The sequence below is a fragment of the Sphaerodactylus townsendi genome, linkage group LG03, assembly GCF_021028975.2.
Source record: "Sphaerodactylus townsendi isolate TG3544 linkage group LG03, MPM_Stown_v2.3, whole genome shotgun sequence".
Lineage (NCBI taxonomy): Eukaryota > Metazoa > Chordata > Lepidosauria > Squamata > Sphaerodactylidae > Sphaerodactylus > Sphaerodactylus townsendi.
In genome coordinates this window covers 139,800,103-139,817,978 of record NC_059427.1, presented here as the reverse complement: position 1 = coordinate 139,817,978, position 17,876 = coordinate 139,800,103, and the positions used below count along the sequence as shown (strand labels likewise).

The 17,876-nt window shown below is 43.6% G+C and overlaps 1 protein-coding gene across 2 annotated transcripts in view; it reads right to left on the bottom strand.

Moving 5' to 3' along the window:
• Nucleotides 1-1,214: 1,214 nt before the first annotated feature.
• The window catches only part of ACVR1B (activin A receptor type 1B), a 36,369-nt gene continuing 19,707 nt past the window's right edge, over nt 1,215-17,876 (bottom strand). For both annotated transcript variants that reach the window (XM_048488670.1, XM_048488671.1), the window contains exons 2-9: nt 15,888-16,127; nt 14,336-14,584; nt 12,762-12,992; nt 11,541-11,708; nt 10,590-10,746; nt 7,549-7,673; nt 6,618-6,748; nt 1,215-5,169 (exon numbers count right to left, since the gene is read on the bottom strand). In XM_048488670.1, coding sequence (XP_048344627.1) covers nt 5,044-5,169; nt 6,618-6,748; nt 7,549-7,673; nt 10,590-10,746; nt 11,541-11,708; nt 12,762-12,992; nt 14,336-14,584; nt 15,888-16,127 — 1,427 coding nt within the window. In that variant the 3' untranslated portion in view covers nt 1,215-5,043. The remainder of the gene's footprint in view (nt 5,170-6,617; nt 6,749-7,548; nt 7,674-10,589; nt 10,747-11,540; nt 11,709-12,761; nt 12,993-14,335; nt 14,585-15,887; nt 16,128-17,876) is intronic.

Below are 17,876 nucleotides of genomic sequence, written 5' to 3'. Positions count from 1 at the left end.
AAGCGGAAAAAATGCATGTTCTTCCCTGGATCGTCCCCATCTCTCTTAGTTGCCTCCCATATGTCAAATATATTGTTAGCCCCTGGGGGGGGAGGGGCTCCGAGTGTGTGCATGCCATTTAGTTGCAATCAACTTATTACAACCCCATGGGTTTTACAAGATAGTGGCTGCCATTGCCTTCCTCTGAATAATGACCCTAAATTTCCTTTGTAGTTTCGCATCCAAGTACTAACCAGCTGACCCTATTGAGCTACTGAAGAGATCAGGCCAGATGGGGCATCTAGGACAGGGCGAAGTGGCCTTGCCCCTTACAAATGGACCTATCTACAGATACTATAACAATGTTGTTGAAATTATAGGCAATTGATTTCCAGCAGATAATGTTGGAGCTTGTTAGGTTACAAGTTTCTGAACTTATGCCAAATAGGTAACTATCCAGTACCCTCCAATCTGTAAAATGATGAACAGTGAGGTCAATAGATCTCAGCAGACAATGTAGTACACAGTACTTGAGAAACAAGAATGTACAGCACTCCTCATGTTCTCCAGCTGCTACGTTATTTGCCACTTCTGACAGACTAGGGAGAACAGGGTGAACAGGAACCAATGTTAACTGGATTATCCCACAGCTGAAAGGAGGATGCCTGCTTTATTCTAGAAATTAACTGCATGTAAAAGTGAAGCAGAGCTCTGTTTTAATCCAGAAAAATCTGTACCCGTAGGGTCAAAATTTAGGGAAGCACAACATATAGCACACCAGGAACAGTAGCCTCAAGACTTCCCATTTCTCCACAGACCATACTTCGGAGATGAACACACTATCACTGGCAGCTTTATTTTAGGAGAGGGAGGAATAGGAGCCGATTGATACACAGTCATTTCTGAAGTTGTTTTGACTGAACATCTATTCTAGCACTTGTTCAATTCTCTCAACTGTAGTCGGACCACATGGCCTGCAAGTTTTCAAAACCATTTCTTCCTGACTCTTGCCAAGATGACCACACACAAGGTCACTGTAATTCTGCATTCAGTTTGTTGAACCTTCCTTTCCACTTGCTCCTAGGTACTCAGGATCACAGGCTTGTCTTGGTTATGTATGCCCCTCCCCCCTTTCCAATTTTCTGAACCGCAATTCAAATATTCAGCTTGATTCTGGCTAACTGGATAGCAATAACCAAAACTGGGGGGGGGAGGAAATCCACAGAGCTCATGTGTATAAAAACAAACTTTTAATAATGTACAACAGAAAATTGGACAACCTCATTCTTATATTAAAACAAAAGATTTTTCCCTATATTACACACATTTACATTTGCATACTGAGGAGGTAAAGTGTCTAAGTGGCTATTTTACAGTCTTTTTCTAATAAAACATATAAAATCTGAAACAAGTATAAAGGTCAAAGAGCCAAGGGGAGGAGGGAAAGAAAGAATAGAAGGAGAACTAGACAAGTACCGTGAACTATCTGTTCTGAAGCCAGAGTACCACTTGCTAGAGACTGATAGCCCCAGCTGGGGACTCAACCCTTCTACATCCAGAAAAAAAGACTAAGGCTTGAATCTTATGGGGCATTTCCTTACCCCCTCCTTCTCCCCGTGAGTGGCCTAAAGATGCCTCAAAAGCCAATGCTGGAGGCTGTGGAATTCATACAATTCCTGCAACTGACTGAATTCCTTGAATTTACTGGAAGCACTACCAATAGAAGGGAATGGGGAGGGCAATTTCAGAGAGTAACCCTCCTCATTGTAGCCCCCCTCCCAACTGTATGGATATTTGTTCTTGTGGTGGGCAAGGAATAATCAAGCAATGAGAATCCTTGTTGTGCAATTCAAACCTAAGAATGCATCCTCCCTACCAAACTTTCTTGTATTTGGGGTTTTGATGACTCAAGACTCTTCCAAGGTGTATCTATTTGCTCCTCAGTTGGAACCTATGATCTGCATAAAGTTGGGATACTCAAAAAACTGCCAAATGTTACACAGTAGGGCATTTCATATTTCTAAATATATTGGGAACATACACAGGACCAGTAGTACCAATTTAACTGGTTGTTTTTAGTAAATTTATCACAGCAGTTACAGGTTTAATTTTTTTGAAATAACTTCCAGCCTTGAGGAACTGATAGGAACAACAGTCTTGTAAATACAAAGCGAGATTTTCCATGCTAGCATTTTTTTTAAGCAGGTGAAGCAGAAAAATCAGCCTGGTGTAATCTGTAGGGTTGCAAACTGCACCGAACAACCAACCTCTCACATATCACTGGACAGCCAAATATTACAGTACAGAGATGACAGATCAGACACACTTTGGAGATGTCCCAAATCTGCATCTAGTGGAGACTTACCTTGCCCTGAAGTCAAACATGTTTAGCCTCATTCCTCCTTGATGTAGTTGCAGACTGGTATTGAGCAAAATTACTCCTGAGTTTCTGCTGCAACCTTGCAATGCGCTCTGGGCAAAGAATAATGAAAAATGCTACACAGAAAAATCCCTGTCCCAGAGACCCAGACATGCCTTCTATGACTCTGAGTCAGACTGTCCGTTAGACTTTGAGATGCAACACAACACTGCAGTCATCTGTCCATGTGTTAGTCCACATGTGGCTAGAATGTTAGCATAAGCCGTTATTTCACCCCAAGTCAAACTGCTCTTGCATGGGAGCGTGTCTTGTTAATCTACATGGAGCTTAGAATCACAATGCCGTAAGGGCAGAGGAAACAACAGAAATGTGATCTAAAAAAGGGAGATCTATCACCTTGAAGAACACTTGCCTATAATGTGCTTATGAATAGGCTGGATGTTTCAGCAGCAAGTTACAGCTCTTCACATTGCAAAGGCCAAGAGACCTCCCAAAAAGAATGGCTCCAAAAGTTATTTTGACTCTGTGGGATCTAGCAAGGGAATTATCCCTTTGTCTCATCTATGTAACCGTCTCCCACACCTATCCAGCTGCAACATTTAAATCCACATGCATTGTTTTCAACTTCCAGTACTTCCCACCAAATTGACCATGTCATCTTGGTAAAATGTCAAGGTGCCTTTCATCTTTGATCTGAGATGCAGGAATGATTTAGCCAGCTGTGTCCTATTGCTGGAGGTAAGCAATAGCCTCTAGTGCAGAAACAATCAGAACAAAATGACAGAGGAAAGCAAGTTTTACAATGAAAAGCACGAACTCTTCACACTCCTCCATGAATCCAAGTGCCTGAGATCTTTTAAAACACAGACTGGAGGAAGCCACAGCTCGTTTCAAACCAACAGGAAATATAAAGTTAGCTCCAACATACAAAGCGACAGCTCTTCAGCTTTACACACTGACATGGCTGAGGACAAGAGAAATGGGCTGAAGGAGAACACACACACAGAGAATGTTTTTATAGTCTTAAAAAAAAAAGACTTCTGCCTTTTTTTCTCTTACAAGCCAGGACTCACGGTTTGCACAGAAACAGTTCCAGTGTAAAACTGAGCTGTGTGTATTTTTAAAACTTTTTTTTGCAGTGATTTCTTTATAAACACAATGAGAAGCAATCATTTATTTTCACTTCTCTTATAAAGAATAGTTTAAAAAAAGTTAAAATCCCAGTCCTCCCAATAAAATAATAATTAAAAAAACAATCAAACCACTCCAGTTAAAAGTTATGGCTTCAAGAATTATCTACCACAAACACCTGACCTAACCCATACACAACGGAGTTATTGATGCGTTATTTGCATCATAATGCAGTCTCAGGCTGTTCCTTAAGCAAATGTGACAGCCAAATCAATCTTGCCACCCCTTGACTATTCAACTGAAATAAAATACATGCAGTTAATCTATTCCCATATCACCCCTCCCTCCCCTGCAAGTGACACATAACTGCTTCCAGAATATGGGAGGCTATATATATATATATATATATATATATATTTACACACACACGTATTTAAAAAACAGATTCATTTGCAGTCCTCGTTCCTTAAGGGAGAAATCTTGTCTGGAAGCCTGGGAGTTATGTTTCCCCAATGGATTCTTCACTCGTACATCCAGCTATGTAAAATGATAGAGAAGTTCTGACCAAGGCACCTTGAGATGTGGAAAGGCGACGGTCCTATAAGGATGGCATCCTTCCCCAGCCCTGCTTTCGCCTCACTCGCTCTTATCAGCGCAACCTCCGATTACGGTGGACCTTTATTCCTTCTGCAAATGGCTCTGCTTGCCAGCCAACCTACTTTGCGTTGCTACTCAGAACTGCTGTTATGGAGGATCCTGAAGCTGAGCAGAAGAAAGCTGCCCCCTGCTTCTTTTTTAAAAAATGAGGGAATGGGTGGCAGTGAGATAATTTGTTCAATGGCCCTGGTAGGTCTACCAAGTGTCAGGGTATATACTTCTACCTCTCCTGAGTGAGAGGAAAGTGATCGTGATCACAAAGAGGGCACTAGCACCTGTACTTTGTAAGAAGACACTAATATCTGCACATGCACAGGAGCACAAGGGAACACAATACACACCTAAGAGGTGCAGGAACACGTACCTTTGCACGTGTGCACACTGCTGAGCACTAATAGCCGCACTGTTTTAGAATGTGTCAGGCTAGAAAAGGGACAAGAGCTTCACGTGGCCGGGCAGGGAGGACACACAAGACTTCTGATGTATGTAGTTGTTAAGTCCTCAAGACACCCCACCCTCTGAGTTCACCAATCGGTCTCTTCTTCTTCTCCTCCCAAGCCATGAGGCTTTCCCCAACAAGAAAGTCATTAGAATTTACAGGGATTTCCATCGGAGAAACCCAGGTTACACCTGTGGCCAATGCTGTCTATACAAGTCCCTCTTTATATTCTCAGGAGGGCAATTAGGAAAAAAAATGTTCGTTTTGCTCCTCAACCAGGAAGAGAGTTAGGCTGATGAAGTCCTGCCTCCTCACCTAATCACCTGCGGGCCCAAGTTTTCCACATGTTACAGTTGATAGCAGCAGGCTGTGTAGAAATATGAGGTAGCCTTCGCCACCACATTCGAATTCTTGCATGGCAGCTTTTGTGCAGTTTCCTTGGGACGGGGCTTGCAGATTAAATTTTCACATCTTCCTGGATACTGAGCTGAGAGAGAGTTTTCTTGATGCGCAAGGCTGTCAACCGTGCGGCCCCGTTAGCATACCAGCACTCTCGCATCATTTTCCCCATTACTCGCAAGGCCTGGGAACACAGAGAGAAAAGAAGCCATCAGGAACTCTGTCCCGCCCTGTCAAACCCTATGACTCTTTTAGCCCACATACATTCAACAGCTTATCCTCCCATAGTAGTTTCTACTTATCAACACAAAACACAGCACACTAGGGTCTATCCCTATGACCTTATTGGTTCACTTCCCTTATGAAAATGAATGTTGCTCAGGCTTTGAAGGGTGGGTTTTGGGTCCATATTCTTTGGCTGCCATGATGACAGAAGACCACACTGGCTGTTGGTACATTTGATGGGTACTCATCTGTAAGACAGAGAGCTAGTGTGGTGTTGTGGGTAGTAGTGATGGACTCTAAGCTAGAGAACTGGGTTTGGTTTCCCACTCTTCCATAGGAAGCCTGCTGGTTGACCTTGACCAGTCATGGTTCTCTCAGAACTCTCTCAGCCCATGCGGAGGCAGGCAGTGGCAAACTTTCTCTGAATGTCTCTTACCTGGAAAGCCCTAATAACTCAGCTGTGATTTGATGGTCCACACATAGCAAAGATAGTGAGAAAAGGGTTACTGGACCTACTGGACTTTTTGACAAGCCTAACTTTTGCCACAACTGTAAATGTTACCCAATACTTCAGCTGCACCACACTCAGCTGACTGGGCAACTCAAACAAACATTGCTTTTCATACAGCACGTGTCATGAGTCTAGGGCATAGAAGAAGGCCTAGAACCCTGATGGCATGAAACAGTTGTGCAGCATTAATAGAAACCACCCAGGTACAGGTTCCTCGGAGTGAATTGCTTCTGTTTTCACTGCCTTCAGTGTAGAAGTCTGTGATAACACCCTGAGACTGTCTAGTATCTGGGTAACCAAGCTTGTGCAGGCTTTGGACACTATCCATATATAGGAAGCATTGCTATAGCTCATCTTCAGGGTACAGAGTGTTTCTTTCCAGTAGCCTCATAAGGTTGGTTAGGCAGCAGTTTCCAAATGTCACATGTTCCCTCATTTGAATAACAGGGAACGATTCAGCAATTAAAAAACCAAACACTAGCCACTGTAGAAGACAAAGGCTTCCAAGTGTAACAAAAGGAGTGATTAACCCTATGGATTTCATTACCCTTTGGATTAAGATACTGTTTGCTTCCTTTGAGGAACAATGAGTGCTAAATCTGGTGTGTGTATCTTCAGTATTTTATTTTCAGATGTCTAGATGAGAGAGTAGGCCACCGCTGGAGTCCCAGTTTAATAGGCCATTCAAGTGATCATTTTGGAACACTTCAGTGCACAATGAACTGGTATCTCGGCATGTGGTAGAGTATCTGATTGACAGCTCTGCCAAACTGCTATTAGTTCTAGGCAATAAAGCAGTACAGGTAGCAAAATTTACTAAATTACTAAAGCAAAATTTACTAATTCCACTGGTGGTATCCTCTCCCTTAGCCTTCAAGGTGACAGATGCTTTTTACCTCATAGCTTTGCCACCAGTTAGGAATGTTTGGTCGCAACTTCTGATCACACACAACCTTTCGCATTTCTTCAATGGAGGGGTCGGAGGGCACAAGATCATAGTATGGGAGCTGATATTCTTCGTGAATACCTGGAAAGGGGAGCGGATGAAAGGGGGGGGGGAGGTATTATTCTGGTCATTTCAGTTTTTCATGAATGCAGTAGAAATTGTTTATTCAATACCCTATGCAGAATAGGAAGAATCCTTTGCAAAAGGCCTCTGGGAATCTATCATCGAATCTATTTCAGCAGCTGCCCTGAAATAGCTGGTTTTCAGTGGATAGATGCCACGTTTCCTTCTACTTTTATATTTAGCACAGATCCCAATCTTTGTCCATGCCCTCTGCCATCACCCAACCCAATACGTTACTAATCACATGTTCTTGGTCCGTATCAAAGAAAAAGAAAGGGGGAAAAACCTAAAACTGTGATAAGTAACAACAGCATGAGCTTCCTACTCTAGAAGAAATTCTGCAACCAAATGTGGCCTTTCTGGTTGCAGAATTTGTGAGTTTTGATTTAAAAGCTTTATGCTTATAGGTGGACTTCCAAAAATAGAGGAACGTAAGATCAATGAAAATGTCAGCAGAATTTGATTGATACCATCAGGTCAATGAATTGGTGGGTCAACGAAAACAGAACAGCTATTTATACTTGATTCAGAACAGACTCCAGCACCACAGAAAGTGTATTAGTAGGACTCCGATAGGAAACTGGGAACAAAGGGATCTTCTGAATCAGCAGGACCACTTCCTTCCACCCCACACAAGTAACTCCATTAAAAAAACCACATTGACATTTCTATATGCATTTGGATATCACTGCTTTGATCCAACATTTAATGCTTAAAGAAACCACTTTAGATAGAAGGAAGAAAAAATAACCTATTACCTCCTGAGTTGCATCTGCGAGCAATTTCCCAGTAGACCAAGCCCAGAGCATAAATATCAGCACATTTAAATGAATCAAAATGCTTCATGTTAATTGTTTCATCAAGAACCTCAGGGGCCATGTACCTGAAGCAAATAAGACCAAGCACATTAATTGCTGCGGGATCTACTGGGGACATAATTTATAAGGCAAGCATTTCAGCATGACACATTGCAGTTAATATCAATCACTGTTAAGGTACCGGAGTACAGAGTGGAAGCCCATTTGCCACAGATATAGGTCAAGGGTCAGCAGGTCTCATAAAAAGATTCCTAGGAGGGAGACCTTCCAGCAGTGCGCATGCTGCAAAGGGATTTGAGTCCCACCTTCAGCCTCTCATCCATCTTATGGTCTACATGCTGGTGACAATGTGACCCACCCATCAAGGGCAGGATCACCAAGCAGGCTGACTAGTTCATTTGCTGGACAGAAGAGCTCTCCTAGAATGCGGAGCGCATGCAGGCCAAGAGGATCACACTGGCATATGAGCAGGAGGTGAAAGCAGCTCTGCTGTGCCAGGGAAATAGGTATTTAAATAAACAGTGAGATGTACTATACATTAATTATGTGTAGGCTGCTCTGAGCCTGGCCTTTGGCTGGAGGTAGCATGCACGTAGGTAAGGGGGGGGTTCTTGGGTTTTAACCCCCCCATTCATGTCCGAAGCTCCGCCCACCCGTGTGTGGGTTTTAAAACACTTTAGTGCTTTTTCGGTTTTTGGCTTGCAGGGGGTGCATTGTTTGGGCTAGCAGCACCAAACTTTCAGGGATTGTTTGGGGGACTCTCCTGATGATACTACCCGGGTTTGGTGAGGTTTGGTTCAGGGGGTCCAAAGTTATGGACACCCAAAGGGGTGCCCCCATCCTCCATTGTTTCCAATGGGAACTAATAGAAGATGGGGACTACACCTTTGAGGGTCCATAACCTTTGGGACCCCCTGAACCAAACCCTCACCAAACTCCGGATCTATTATCCAGGGAGAAAGTCTCTTATTCGACTCCAGCCCTCCTCTAGGTTTTGTGAAGATTTGGTCCAGGGGGGGTCCCAAAGAAGCTATGGGACTTCCAAAGTGGGAGTGCCCCATTCCTCCATTGTTTTCAATGTAATGGAGCTAATAGAAGATGAGAGGCTACATCTCTTTGAGGAGTCCCCTGTAACTTTTGGGACATCCTTGAACTCAAACTCACCTCCAAACCTGGGAGGATATCATCGGAATAGTCTCTTATTGATACCAATCTAGGTTTTGTGATGTTTGGTCCAGGGAAAAGTCCAAAAGCTATGGACTCCCCAAAGGAAATTGCCCCCATCCCCATTGTTTCCAATGGGAGACTTAGGAGATGGGTTGACTACACCTTTGAGGGTCCATATAACTTTGGACCTAACCCCCCTGAATCCAAACTTCAAATTAAATCTGGGTGATAGTACTCGATTAGGAGAGACTCCTAAAAAGATGTCCTCCCGAAAAGTTTGGGTGCTTCTAGCTTTAACTCATTGCACCCCCCCTGACAGCAGGCACTCTAATGTCCCCAGATTCTTCCTTTTAAATCCACCCCTTCGGCATGGATTTAAAAGGAGAATGTGAGGTCCTAAGTTTAGAAGAAGAATAAGAGTTTGGATTTATATTCCCCTTTCTCTCCCCTGTAGGGAGACCTCCAAAGGGAGCTTTGCCAATCTCTCCTGCCCTTGCTCCCTCACAACAAACACCCTGGGAGGTTGGGTGGGGCTGAAGAGAGCTCCTAAAAAAGCTGTGACTAGCCCAAGGTCACCCAGCTGGTGTGTGTTAAGGAGTGCACAGGCTAATCTGAATTCCCCAGATAAGGCTCCACAGCTCAAGTGGCAGTGAGCAGGGGAATCAAACCCAAGTTCCTCCAGATTAGAATGCACCTGCTCTGCAACTTCACTTTCACGCCACATTGAAAGTGATGATACTGTTTAAGGGTGGGATAATCCACCCCCAAACAGCATCATTTTCAATGTTGTTTAACTAGGGACCCCAGATTCTCCCTTTAAGGTGGATCTAGTTTAAACACCATTGAAAAATGAGCTGCTGTTTGGGGTGAGATTCCCTGCATCACAGCCCAGCTGCCCTGGTGAGCATGGGGGCTAAAACTCCTAGATTTTGCATCCAGGCTCCCATTTTCCCTCTATGCCTCTGCTCCAGAGGGGAGAGGCAGGCAGAGGCAGGGCTTGGGGAGCAGTCTGCCATCCCCGACCTCGGAGAGAGCTGCTTCTATAGAGTGCTAGGCCAGGGGCGGGGCTTCAGGGCATGCGTGGCCAGCTGCCCCAAGGGAATTGGGGTGGTATGGGTCCCCACCCCTCAACCCTATAAAAAAAAATCTATACCTACGTCCCTGGGAGGTAGGATGGGATATAAACTAAGTAAACTAAAGTTGCTCATCCCCCCACTTCCCCTGCTAGGCAGCGCCCTCCCTGTGGCAACTTCCGAGATGAACTTGGAGATAGAGCTCATTGGGTTCTACAGCACTTGGTTCTGGAGTGCTTGTGGGGGGGGGGTTGTGAGTTCTGCTGAGATTCCTGGGCTCTGCGTTGGTTCTGTTAGGCTTGTGTTTGTTCTTGAAATGGGAGGCATTGTGGTTACTGCAGGCATGCCTCTCTGCTTTTGCCCTGGAGAAAAAAGGCTGTTTTTCCTCAACTGGAAACAATAGAGGATGGACGGGAGCATCTTTCTTGGGGGCCCATAAAATTTGACCCTCTGATTAATTCTTCTGGAAACTTGGGGGTCCTTCTGTGGACAGGCACCAGCAGCTCTGCAGAAAATTTGTTATGTCTAGCTTAAAAAGCAGCCCGGACCTCTTGATAATTTCCTCATAGGATATAAAGGAGCCCAATAAATTTGGATTCCAAAATAACATTCGAACCCGAATACCACAGTGGTTTTGGCATTTGGGGATATAGTAAAAAATCAATATTTGTTGGTTCCAATATATGCAAATCCAAAAAATACTATTTTTAAAATGCACATCCTTATCCACCAGTTCCTTACCGCTTTGTTCCAACCCTCTGATTGGGTGCAATGTCAATTGTGTCCGTCACAGAGTCGTGGCGGACAGCCAAACCCAGGTCTGCAATAGCACAAGTTCCATTCTTCTTCACTAGTATATTCTTCGACTTCAAGTCCCGGTGCGCAATCCCAGGTTTCCCTAACAAGACAAAATTGCACAGCGGTTTTTCTGTGTGTCAATCAGTAAAGATGTGCTGAGTATAAAGGGGGGTGGGGGGGAGAAGGCAGCACCAAAACTCCCATGAAGCTCAGTCAGTTTTAACATACAATATGTGCAATACAGAGGATTGAGAAAACACACAGCAACCACTTATCGTACTCACGACATCTACTTTAGCCAAGACTGCTGGTTGAAGGGGCTTGCTATTGCCAGCAGTTTCTAGTTACGAAAGGCACCTACAACAGACTATCTGAAGCTAGCCTAATCCTAAATTCTCTTCATCTTTCAGTTCTGAACTGAGAGCCAGCGTGCTGTAGTGGTTAAGAGCAGGTGCACTCTAATCTGGAGAACCGGGTTTGATTCCCCGCTCTGCCACTTGAGCTGTGGCGGCTTATCTGGTGAACTAGATTAGCCTGTGCACTCCAACACACGCCAGCTGGGTGACCTTGCGCTAGTCACAGTTCTTTGGAGATCTCTCAGCCCCCCTATCTCACAGGGTGTTTGTTGCGAGGGGGCGGGGAGGGAAAGGAGTTTGTAAGACCCTTTGAGTCTCCTTCCAGGAGAGAAAGGGGGGGGGGTTGTATAAATCCAGCTCTTCTTTTTCTAAGTTCTATTTGTCTCACTGCCAACCCCCTTGCACTTACTTTCCACTTTCATCTTTGGAAGGAATCATTTTATCTTCCTCAGCTGAAGACTGCCTTTCGCCACAGCGGCTTCTCTCGCTTTCTAACTCACCACTGCAGAATTTGCATTTGGAACCATCTCCTTCTTACCTTGAGTCCCCATAATCTCCATGTGCAGATGTGCCAGTCCACTGGCGGCAGACAAAGCCAATTTAATCATCCCCTCAATAGTTACAGCGTATCGATTGAGGTAATCAAACAGAGATCCGTGCTCGTGGTAATCAGAGACCAACCACAGCTGTGTCCAAGTGCCATTATCTGCCGGCAAGACAAATGGTGGAAAGGTGAAAGTGTTCAAAAGCTGGACAACTATTTCTACCCCAGAATTGATTTCAAAACAGTAGGTGTAAGCAGCAAAATCAGTAAATATGAACAAAATCTATTAGCAGCTCCTGATTTTCTAATGCCATTTGCGACAGGCAGTGTGACTACGTCAGGGACATTCCGTTTACTACTCCCTGCAGTTTATGGAGGAGGAACTTTATGGAGCTCTGGGACTGGTAACTGAATACTCCTAAAAGGTTAAGGTAGTCCCCCGTGCAAGCACTGATGTCAATCACAACATTTACTAACCAATGTTTAGGGGGTAGTTTGACACGGCCTTTCTCAGTCATCTACAATTTACTCCCAGCAAACTGGGTACTGGAAAACTCTTAGAAAGGGATAATTGCTACATCAGCTCTGTTGACAATATACTTCACAACCAAACTTTTGTGCATAGGAAATCATGGATACAGTGTGGCAAATATAAGCAAGGGGCAACCCCAGCATACTTCTCTCTGAAAAGAAAGAATGCTACAAACAGAACTTTGAAAACTACTGATAGTCTGCCAAGTCATTTCAATACTGGCTGGTTCTGGGATCTTAATTTTCAGTTCCAGCTCACAGCTTCTGCATAGTACTAAGGTCCTTTGTAGAATTTTTTCCCAGGCCATTTGTTTTCATGGCCTCTCCTTCCTTCAGCTCTCTATGCCTCCCCAGATAATTGTTTCCTCAAATCCTCACTTGCCTTTCACTGCAAGAGCTAATGTGAGCTTTTACGTCATATCCAAACTGCCCTTTCACCAAAGACCATCTGGGGACATTCTATATCATTTCTGGGAGGCATAAAAGGGAAACACATGCAAGATGTCCCACCAACATAGTCAACAGGAAAGAGAGGTTTCATCATGTGTTGCCTTGATTATGTTTCTAACACAATTTAAAAACTAATAAAATTATTTTAGTCATGTCACTCATCATAGACATTTTAAGCTTTGAAGGCACCTGGAATCTTTGCTTGTTTTCTGGGACACAAAGACTGCACAATACCTTTATTGTCAGCAGCAATAAAACCTAGAATATTCTCGTGGCGTAACATGACCGTCTGGTAGATCTCAGCTTCCCTGAACCAGGATCGCTCCTCCCTTGAAGAGAAGATTTTCACAGCTACATCACCACCACGCCATCTACCACGCCACACTTCCCCAAAACGACCTTTGCCAATGATTTCCTGTAAGACAATTGTTCGAGCCACAGTGCGCTGGACAAAGAGTGGCAAACCTGAAAGCAAAAGAAAGGATGTTAAAAATGTAGCAAGACAGATCCGTTTAAAAAGCATGGCAGAGAGTCACTGATTTCATCTGGTTCAAGAATGCAAGTTTTCCTGTGTTAAAGAACCAGTATTGCAAAGAGCAGCTCAATAATTGCGACCAGTTGCCAATGTTTAGACCCACATCTACACCATTTGTGAAGGGAACCACAGTAGAAAGAGAAAATGCTGAAGAGGATCTTATAGGAAATGAAGTTGGGTTAGCATAATATCCAATATACAGAGCCAACTCATTGTATTGTTTAAGCTCCTTGCAGAAGGACCTGTGTGTACACTACTGACCCATGTAAGAGTGTGTGTACACTACTGATCCATGTAAGAGTGAGAAGCGGGAGACCTCCAATTCAAATCTCTCTTAGAATCATAGAGTTGGAAGAGACCCCCAGGGCCATCAAGTCCAACCCCCTGCAATGCAGGAACACACAATCAATGCACTCATGACAGATGGCCATCCAGCCTCTCTTTAAAAACCTCCAGACTCCACCACACTCCAAGGTAGTGCATTCCACTGTCAAACAGCCCTTACTGTCAAGAAGTTTTTCCTGATGTTTAGGTGGAATCTTTTTTCCTTCACCTTGAACCCATTACTCCTGGTCCGAGTCTCTGGAGCAGCAGAAAACAAGCTAGCTCCCTCACCAGCATGACATCCCTTCAAATATCTAAACATGGCAATCATGTTACCTCTTAACCTTCTCTTCACCAAACTAAACATACCTCTTCATTCACTAGATCGCTTTAGTGGTTTCCCTTTCTCTCTCTATCCCCTGTCTACAATATAAGTGTAATAATGATCTACCTTAAAGGGCTGTTGTAAGAACTACCATAATAATAAAAGATAAAGATAAAAGATAAAACTGACTTTTTACTATTGCAATACAAATATGCAGCAAAAATGTAGCTGGAGCAAGCCTCATGTTAAAAGCATGCAGCAGAGTGATGATGGCTGCAGAAATAGCTGATGTACTTCTTGTGGAATATAAGATAGGTACAGTCTTATTTTTTCTTTCTTCCTTAGCGTGGGAAGAAGTATTACCTCCAATTTCAAAGCTAATGTCTACTCATAGGTAGAACTGTGGAGCTGCTGACTGTTCTGATGACAGAGAGGGCAGCTCAAGGTCTGGCGTAAATTGCAGCCCTTTACATTGAGAATGGTTTCAGAATAACATTCTTGAAAAGGATGGTTTAATATAGCCAATTTAAAAGGGAAGTGTTGCATTTCTTATGCTGTAGAAGAACAAGATGTTATACTCTTAACATTGAAGCATCTATTTACGCAAAAATAAGTTCTCCATACCAGAGCCGGAGCCAGAGGTAGACAGATCATAGACTAAATCTTGCAAGGTTTTGTCCTTGGACAGGCACATCTCACAAGAGGGATCCTCCATATCCAGCCGTTGACGATTGTGGTAGACTCGCTGGTGGTGATGAAAGACAAAAACTACTATGATCATAACAATGAACACAAGGAAGACTGGGCCTGCGATCACAGCCACCAGCTCCACAGGCCCCCAGCTGGAAGGTGCTTCTTCATTTTTCCAGTGTCCTTGAGAGGAGAGAAAGAAAAACTTTGGCTCAAGCTTTCAAAATGCGAGTCACTTAACCTGCTAATATGCAGGCTCTCGAGTAGGAAAATAATGGTCCGCAATGCAGTTTATTACCACAAGGGGGAGCCAAAGTGATTCAAAGAGTTAACTGAATAAACATTATAGTGATGAGGTACATCTAGATAAGAAGGCTGAAATATACAATAAAACCAGTAACATGGAATGTAATGCTTCAGTACAGCACCCAAGTTGTGACTGAGGCTCTAAAAGCATGAACAGAGGATGCGTTTATGGAACAGAGTTTTATGGAACCTTAAAAAACTAGTAATAAATTCATTGTGGCATAAACTACTGTTGACATATGACGGCATATGTTGGAGAATGGGCAAGTGAAGGAGCCCAAGATCTTGCAATTGGTGTTATTAGCTTCTACATATTTATAGTCTCTGAAATGCCACTGGACTGTGCTGTTTAACAAACTCAATTCAGATAGTTCTCAAATCTGCAAATGAATCCCAACAGCAGCTTTGTACTAGAATCTCTATCTGAAGCTCTACTGCCGACGTGCTGCAACTTTTAAGCCTATACCAAATATCCTGGGTGGCTGAAATGCTCCTGAACTGACTTTTGAGTGTTTTAATTTTTTTACACATGATTTGCAGTCTCTTGGGTACAGATCAGCCAGATTAGCCAATGTAAGTGACAAAGGGGCATTGCTGCATATGTCATAGCACTTTTAGAGGAATTGCAGATTATCCTTGATGTTCTAGAAGATGAAGTGACAGCGTTACTCGGGTGAGCATGGACAGACCTCTGCACTCATACCTTCATCTTCCAGAACAGACTGCAGATCCCTGATGATGTGCTGGATTGGTTGTAGCTGTGGCACGGCTAATAGTACCCAACTTCCAGAAAATTAAACAGGTACAAATGTATGCAAAATAGAACAACACTTCTGAATGAGCCAGGTTATAGTTTGGTTTTTGCAACTGATATCCTATGTGCCATAAACCATATTGATGCTGGTTAATGTTTTATGGCTGCCTGAAATAACAGAAAACCACCTGTTGTTACTTCCCCTCCTAGTGCATCATCATGGATGCGTATTGGTTATTTCACTCAATTTCATTCACAACGGCAACACTATTTCCTTGCACAGTTTTCGGATGTGACCATGTAAAACAAAGAGAAATATCCTGGTGATTGATTACTGCTCGAGTGAGCAAGGAGTAAAACTAATTTTAATTGCCTGGAAAGGAGTCCACAGCGCTCCCTTCTTCAGTCATAAAGATCCTTACTTACCACTGGGCACCGAAGGATCAATTTTGTTGCAGTAGTCAGAGTAGCAGCAATGCGTATTGCGCAGATGGTCTGAACTCAGGCAGAAGAAAGGTTTTCCAGCAGGAACAAGATCTGATTCAGGGATACAGGTTCGGACATGATGCTTGACTCCATTCATGTTTGATATTGAGACCATGCAGGCGCCATCTGTTTCACATGTGGAGTTTGCTTGGGTGCAGCCAGAGCATAGACACAGTAAGGCTATGGAGACCAAGAAGAGAAAGAGAAAAACCACCTTGATGACCAACACTCCCCAGAGACAGACGGAATGATACTTTCCCCCCTTGACACAGGGATGCAGCTCACACCAAGGTTTCAGGAAGATGCAAATGGCTTTGAAGAACTAATAACATTTGTAAAACATTTTGAATACCATAGGCCAAGGCACTATGGAAGGCATTTACTGTTAGCTCTCAGACTTCCCATCTGTCTAAGTCCATAAAAGAATGACTCACTCAATTCAGAGTCCCTGTAATACTATATGAACTCAGTTTCCTTCAGGAATAAGAGAATCCATCTCCTGCTCTCTCATCTAGTGATTTTCAGAGAATGCACACTAACAGCCAGAAGGTGCGCCCGTAGTTAAGGACAGTTAAGTCAAATCAGCATTAAAAGAAGCATCTCATATATACCATGCAACAGCAGCAACTCATATATACCATGCAACTGTTATTTTCAACCAGGGCGGGGAAAAAGCACCCCAAGTCTTATTTTTATTGACACAGTCAAAGGTATCTCATGCATTGCTCTGGAAGATTACTATTATTGAATGCTGTACTTTGGATACTGCACCTCCACCATGTGCTATCCCACTAACATCAGATTCAACAGGCCACATTGAGGGCTCACAGCAGCAAGTCTGCCATGGTGCAGTCCCCACTGTATGAAATACCCCTCACCCCCCAAAGCTTTTCATTATCCACACCCAAAACACTAAACTTCTTGGTTTGTTATCTATGACTGAAGTGGTTGCTTCTGATGAACTCACCATGCAAAGTGGTCATCTGGAATGAAAAGGGCTACATTTCGCTTGCTGTTCAGACATGTACACCATCAATGCACTTTATTAAAGCACACACCTACATATTGCCTGTCGGCCAAACTATTTGCACTGGGATTCCATGACTGGAATTTCAGATGTGATATTTGGCCCCTTTAAAAAGAAGCTGGGGGAGGGGGGATTATTGTCATGGCATTGGGGTAATGGGAAGACTAATGCCTCCCCTTAGATCTCATTTCCCAGATTACAAATGATACATTCGGCTGCTTTAAACTCCTTGGGGGGCACAATATGAGTAAATCTCTTTTTCTTCAACAGAGCCTTAACTATCCAAAGGAAAAAGTTATTCTTGATCACAAAAACAATGCAGGGAAACAACTTAATGCCTTCCTCTCCAGTGCCATGAACCCAAAACCAATTCCTACTGCTCCACAGCTTATTTGTAAGGGAAACTGTAACGACAGGGGTCCAATTACCGAACTCCAGCATTATCGGTAGTTTGATCATGAAGCTACAGTTAGTCTCTAAACCCAATCTGAAAGGTGTTGTGGGGGAGGTTTAGAGAAATTCAACCAAGCCCCACTAAGGCAGCCCAGTGAACTTCATGCAAACAGTGGCACAAAACAAACCCGGCAAAGCGAACCTCTTGCCCTGAACCGATGCCATATTGAAGGAATTGTAAGAGACATGGACGGGGATGATGGATTGACTTTCTTTCTCTTGCACCTATACACAAAGGCTTTCCAGGTTGCATTGCAGATGCGACTGGTGGAGTACCTTCTTGCTGACAGCATGATCTTTTGGATCAATTTGGAGCAGAGAAAGTTTGAACGTTCTATTTCCATGTGGTCAAGTAAAGACGATCCAGCTCTGGGTGCCAAAGATGTCCTTGATAAAGCAGGTCTGGTCGCTGGCGAAGGGATAGTGGGGCACTACCAATAGTTGTCTGA